General features: G+C 42.3%; 1 protein-coding gene across 1 annotated transcript; it reads left to right on the forward strand.

The window, feature by feature from the left end:
• Window positions 1–3,485: 3,485 nt before the first annotated feature.
• On the forward strand, window positions 3,486–6,060 carry LOC147433497 (uncharacterized). Its single transcript, XM_086490179.1, has 8 exons — window positions 3,486–3,951; window positions 4,028–4,061; window positions 4,706–4,933; window positions 5,012–5,101; window positions 5,195–5,260; window positions 5,340–5,431; window positions 5,548–5,595; window positions 5,725–6,060. Exons 1-8 carry the CDS (start codon window positions 3,683–3,685, stop codon window positions 5,819–5,821), a joined length of 924 nt encoding a protein of 307 aa, XP_086346305.1. The 5' UTR covers window positions 3,486–3,682; the 3' UTR covers window positions 5,822–6,060.
• The last annotated feature ends 352 nt before the right edge of the window (window positions 6,061–6,412 follow it).

Below are 6,412 nucleotides of genomic sequence, written 5' to 3' on the forward strand. Positions count from 1 at the left end.
CAAATCTGTTTTTGCTAAACACTAGGGCTAACAATTAGTGTGCATACATTTAGCAAAAACTGATCGGAACCAACATTTTCATGACTATAATTTCCAATGTTTATGGCGGATATGATGCTCATAGCATACATGGAAGAGGAGGGTAAATAGTTGTATAAAAAGAAACTAAATACTTTCTACTGCAAACACTTGAAAACCTTGCTAAAATGTTTGAATTATAATAGAATGTGGAAAATATGTCACATCTAGGCACAAACAATGAAACATTTTCATTAACAATACATAGCCTTTCTATATGTGTAAACAACCATTTGTCAATGTTGTTCAACTGTACATGTAACCTTCACAAGTCTTACTGGTTATCTAACAAATTTTGGCCACAAAAGAAACGTGCTCAAAATGCTCTAATACACCGATCCAACTAGCACCCATGGACTCTATCACAACACATAATTGAAATAACAGGTGCCAAGGTCATCCACATGTGGAATATGTCTGATATAATGATATCAAGAAACTGGACAACCAACAAGTATGAGATGTACTTATGTGCGGAGCTAACTGTAAACACTTAGCATATGAGTGAGAGGGACCCTCATAAACCTTACTCCACACTGGCTAAACCGAACTCCATGAGTTCTTAGACCATGTTGCGCCTTTGTGACAACAACAATATGTGCCAAATGAAACCCTACCATGTAGGTCTGTAATTGTAGGATGCATAAATGTATTTGGTACACCACTATCCCAAAATTCTTTGCTCCTACATGACCTTGTCATACGTCTGAAGAGAAAATGAATGAAAGCATTCTAGAATATGCATCCTATTTGGAAAATTCCAATCAAAGCATATTCAGAAATGAAATAAAACCAAATCATATGCTTACCTGGAGGGTGAAAATAGCATCCACTTACTCGAAGCAAGTACAATATTCAAACCTGAGAGGTACATTACCAAAAATTTTACCTCAAAAGACCCAGTATGTCTTTGACATGTTAAATAGTAAATTAGCGATTAGTGAAAATAAAACAGTTTTTACAGGTAACCTTGGCAATCAAAACCCCTTGGTTAGATTCTGCATGGAAACTGCTTAAACTATTAGTTAATTGTGAGCAATATAGTCTATTGTGTCACCAATAGCGATTATAAGCTGCAACTTGGTAAGTTGAACTTATCTACCACCCCTTGGCAGAGTGAAAACTACTTTTCATGAAATTACAAGTGTGAAGAGGTCAGTCAATGACCATCAACACTCGTGGAGTGATTTGGCATTAGTCGGGTCATACCCCTAGAAATACCACTCATATAGCCACAATCAATGCTATAAACTAAACATGAACAAGCATCTTATTCACAACTGGATCAAATTAAATAGAAGATCCTCTCAAGGTGGAATTGTAATCACACTAAATCTTAAAACAATCTTAGCTCCCATGAAAAGAGGAGAAAGATTCCCAACACCGAAAAGAAGAAAGTTGAGAAGAGGTATTCTTTCAAGCATGCTGCTTGTCATGAAGTCGTAAACCATTATTCTTGGTGCGTGAGAGACAATCATCATCTACAAGTGTATGAAAATGCCCTTGTGCGTACAATTTGCATGGCATTCACATTGAGTTTGTGTGTAGTTGGGTTAGCACTAGCTTCATATTGAGTTTAATCGGAGATCCAATGGTCCTCTTCTTCCAACCTAGGGATGTAAGGGGACCAATGATCCCCCTTGGAAAGGGGGTGTGACACTAGGGCTAGCATACACTGGCCATGCCGAGTTGGAGGGATGCTATTTGCTGAGCCAAAAGTAAAATTTGGCCTAGGAGTGTGTCAGTTGGGCAGCCATACAACCTTGGCCAACGTTGAAGAGCATAGGCCAACTATGACAAGTGACAAGGGAAGTAGGCCTTGAACATTGGCAACCAATGCCAAACATGGATGCTTTATCATCTCGCATACATTAATTTTTTGGGGAGAGTGGGCAGTCTTTTATATAAGACCTTATGTGAGAGATTCTTGGCTATGTGAGAGATTCTTGGTTGGCCACAAAAGTGTGACACAAGCTTTAGTTATGAGGGAAGCTTGCCCATTTGGCATTTTATTCCTCCGCCTTGTCTAAATCAAGTCTAATTCATGAGGTAAGGGGGCCAATATAATGATGACCCCCTTTGCTATAGAACTACAACCCAAGACTATTGCACTTTACCTTTACTTTCCACATCTAAGGTAGCGGTTAACGTGGAGTGCTTCTGGCTATTGTGGTAAGGTTTCAAAATTGCTCTACGTTTGGTGAGCTACCTCGAGAGTACCTCTTTTTCTCAATGTCATTGAAGACAAGCAATTTATTTTTCGTCAATGGGTTCCCTCAACACTATATCATAGCGGGTCTTGAATGATGTCCAAGAGGTGGGATCATCGATGGTGAACACGGGCGTGATTTGTGACGGTGGATGACAACCAAGTTTTACTTTTTAGGGCCGAGTTTACTTTTGCCTACACATGTTCACTTTATTATGCTGGTGGAGCGTTGGATAACCAAACCCATGTGGGCACATGGTTAGCACATCACCCTCACAATGTGAAGGGTGCGGGTTCAAGGCCCAATAGGAGAATGAGGAAGTCAACGTTGTAGAAATTTTGTGGGCCGTCCATCCCCCTCGAGATTAGTGCAAGTCACCTTCATTGAATACCTTCTGTGATATATACTGTTGTGGCTAAGCTTCCCCTATCTTTTGGCGAGTAGAATTTGTTGTGGCTAAGGCTGGGTTCACAACAGGCGGGGGAAGGCAAAATAGGCACATGAAAAGCCAATAAACATGCACCATGTCACCTGCCCTGTTCACATCGCGCGGAGGAAGCGTTCAAAAAGACTGCCAGCTCGCGGAAGACTTTGCAAGGTTTTCTTCCGACCCTCACCCCTCGCCTCAAAACACTTCCACCCTCCACGTCTGTTGAGGAGGCTTCGCTGGCACCACTTTTTCTTTTTTTATTATTTTAATAACCTTCAAACTTTTAAAAGAAGACCTTTTTAGTGTTACTTCTGCCGGCCTCCAGTGTTCACAATGGGCGACGGATGAAATTTATCGAACTCGGTACTTCCATTCCTGTGTGAACCGATGGGTGGTGGAACAATGCATTCCAAAGCTCTTCCGACTGGAAATCCAGATTTTGGGGTGTGATTGCCGCCGCGTTAGTGTGAACCCAGCCTAAGCTTCTTTTATCTTTTGACGAGTAGAATTTGGCTTGGCACGTCAGCCTTTCATAATTCATTTCCATATACGTTTTGAGTTCAAAACTCGTCGTATGCATCTATGAAGCAAGAGCTAATTGCACGTGTCGAAAGCAGAGCTTGAGTCTTGGAAGCTGTCAGGGTCCGAATTCCTCGCCAAATTCTGAAGGCCATCCCATGGCGAATTCACGTCCCTACGGAAAAGAGCACAACCTTCACGCAGGTTCCGTCTCTGTCTCTCTCTCTCTCTCTCTCTCTCTCTCTCTCCCCCCCCCGCCCGACACACACATTATCTGCCTGAAACACGTACACTTGGTAATAAGGTGAGGGGTTGTGTCGGGTTCATGGCGAGCACAGGTTCAGCCTCCGGTTGTTCTAACCTGGCGCGTTTTTTATCCTCCGCGCCATCAGAGATGCATCGATCGCTATAGCCTTCACAGGATGCTTCTGGGCTACCTGTGGTAATGGCAATTATGGAAGGTCTTGTTTCTCTGCTCCTCTGCTCTGTCATTATCGTGGTCTGCGCAGTGGCGGCAATTGTCCTGATTGTTGTGAAGGAAGGATCGTCGCACACAAGTACCGTCTACACAGACAATCTCTGGAAGCCAAGCTGCAGCTCCTTGCACCCTTTCTGGCTGCTTGCTTTTCGCTTCCTTGCCTTCCTCTACTCGTCCACCATTCTTATCACAGATGTTATTGTCTCGGGCTTCAGCATCTTCTATTTCTACACGCAGTACGACCCCTGCAATTGATTGTTAGATGTAGGTTCATCTGGTTTTGTGAACTGATCTGATTTTTTTTTTTTGCAGGTGGTCTTTTGTACTCCTAATTACTTATTTTGGGGTCTCTCTCTCTCTCTCTCTCTCTCTCTCTCCCCTCTTGTTGTGCACGTGCGCGCGCACAGACACACACACACACACACACACACACACACACACACACACACACAAGCTTGCGCAGAAACTTATTTCAGCTTTCAATGACCACCTAAGATTTTACTGGTTTTTTCTTATTTGCATAAGGGGTTCTTGGGGCCCTTTTCATGAACGTGGAGAGCTAGAGCCGTGTCAGCCATGGGACTTGGCATGCCTTGCAAAGAGGCGTCAAACGTCCCAGTTTTGTAAACTTGTTTTCATTCATGCACCAGTGTCACAGGGTCAAGAATTTCTCAAAGGATTTTTGATGCACAATCTGGTGACCCACTAACATGAAGTCCCTTGTGGTAAAGGGAGAAGGCTAGGCAAAGTGTCGTCTGTGTGCATTCAAACATCTGATTTTCCTGCCTGGAGCTTGGAGTACTTTGCTCCCTCATCGCAGATGTGCTTTTTTTGTCCCATCTTTTGGTTTTGATGTCGGAAATTGCCAGCTGTGTGCACACATGTCCTTCTTTGCTCAACGTTATTTGCATTGTTATTCTTCAATATTGTTTGTGGCAACAAAGAAAACAAGCTCTTTCTTGACGTTACCCTTGTTATGTCGTGCACCAGGTGGCCACTGTGGTGTCTGCCATAGCCGCTTCCCGAAGCCGCCTTTCGGGCTCACATTTTGCGAAGGCAGAAAGCACTGTTGGATTGATTAAAGGTTTGTATAGTGGTGGTGGCGATGTGGAAAGCAAAAATGCAATTGCCACATTGCAAATGTATTGGGAGACAGTCTTTGCAGATGATGAGGAGCTTGCTACTTATTGGGGTTTTCTGATGCAGATCATTTTTCAGGTTTCCCTATCTGTACGTGCATTGCCCAATATCATTATATGGCAAATGTAATCATCAGTTTTTGTTGTTCTTTTGCAGACATTAGCAGGGGCTGCTGTGCTCACTGATGCAGTGTATTGGCTGGGTCTCTTTCCCTTTATGAAAGATTTACCGAGGTCTTATGACTTTGTAAGTTGTCGAGGCATTTCTCAAGGCTGCCACTTTCGTAAATGATTTGCATGTTTAAACACTCCTTTTTTATCAAGTTTGTAATGGACGCAGCTGGAAATAAATTTACATGGAATGAATGCGGTATTTGTCCTTGTGGACATTATGTTGAACAGAATGGTAAACCTCACATTATGTGAATGGTTGTTTCCTTATATTTCCATATTCAAGGCTCTCACTTGCTCAACTCATTTCCCAGAGCTTTCCGTGGTTCAGAGGGGCCTATTTCACGCTCTGGACTGTTGTTTATGTGCTCTTTCAATGGTCAGTGCATGCGCTAGGAGTACAATGGTAATGACCTCGGGATGGATGCTCTGTATTTTGACGGATTTTGTTAGGGGGAAGGTTTTTCGAGTTTCAAGTTTAGAGGATCTTATCCCAATATTTTGATTGGCTTCTTGTTTCAGGTGGCCGTATCCTTTTCTCGATCCTACTCAAAAATATGGACCCATTTGGTGAGCTTAATGTTGCTTTTAGTCGAAAGATTAGCCTCACAGCCTACACTATATTGCATTCCTGACAATCAGCATAGCAGTTTTTGTTTTAAACGACCATGCAATTGACAGGTTGGTGTTTTTCTCCAGGTATTTGGTATTGTGTGGGGCACACGTCGTTAGTTATGGGCTCATGTGGGGTATAGCCAGCATGAAACATCGAATTATAAGTTGCTTTTGTAAGTGACTTTCTTTTACCAGAGAAAGATGATGGTTAGGTGACTGTCAGCCCAAGTAATTTTTGAGATTATGAAGGCTTTGTATGCAAATACATTGAAAAGTCGTGCAGTATACATAGCAAAAGCCTTTCCTTTTGTAAACTATTCCTGTATTGTATGCTTTTGCTAGATCCCCATACGGTGATCTATATTACTTGTAAAAGCTACTTCCTTACATAATTTACCAGTGAAAGCTTTCTTCTGCTTATAGAAAGAACTTCATGTAATACTTAATGGAGCATACTCAAAATCATGGTTTACGATACACTATTGTACTTGGAAATGGAGTGAAGTTCTCTTTTCTCAGGTGCCTGGCTGATCTATCAAACCACATATTTCAGGTGTAGTGGGACCTAAGTTCTACATCTTTAAAACCATGTGCCATGGCCTAATCTTTGTAAGCTGGTGTCACAAATCAATGACGTGGCACACACAAGGGGTTAGAGTTTAAAAATTTCTAACCTAACCAACTTGAAGTCATCGGCCGAGGGGCCTAAAGACGTAAAAATTGCTGACATGGTTGCAGATTCCAAAAAACGCGGACAGCTGATGACATTGCA

The sequence above is a fragment of the Adiantum capillus-veneris genome, chromosome 19, assembly GCF_014529385.1.
Source record: "Adiantum capillus-veneris isolate H3 chromosome 19, ASM1452938v2, whole genome shotgun sequence".
Lineage (NCBI taxonomy): Eukaryota > Viridiplantae > Streptophyta > Polypodiopsida > Polypodiales > Pteridaceae > Adiantum > Adiantum capillus-veneris.

Bases quoted from the DNA above. Each gene is read 5' to 3' on its own strand.
- LOC147433497 (XM_086490179.1), top strand. From the start codon at position 3,683: ATGGCAATTATGGAAGGTCTTGTTTCTCTGCTCCTCTGCTCTGTCATT. The intron at 5,261-5,339 runs GTAAACCTCACA...CTCATTTCCCAG, and splicing joins ACATTATGTTGAACAGAATG to AGCTTTCCGTGGTTCAGAGG. The intron at 5,432-5,547 runs GTAATGACCTCG...TTCTTGTTTCAG, and splicing joins CATGCGCTAGGAGTACAATG to GTGGCCGTATCCTTTTCTCG.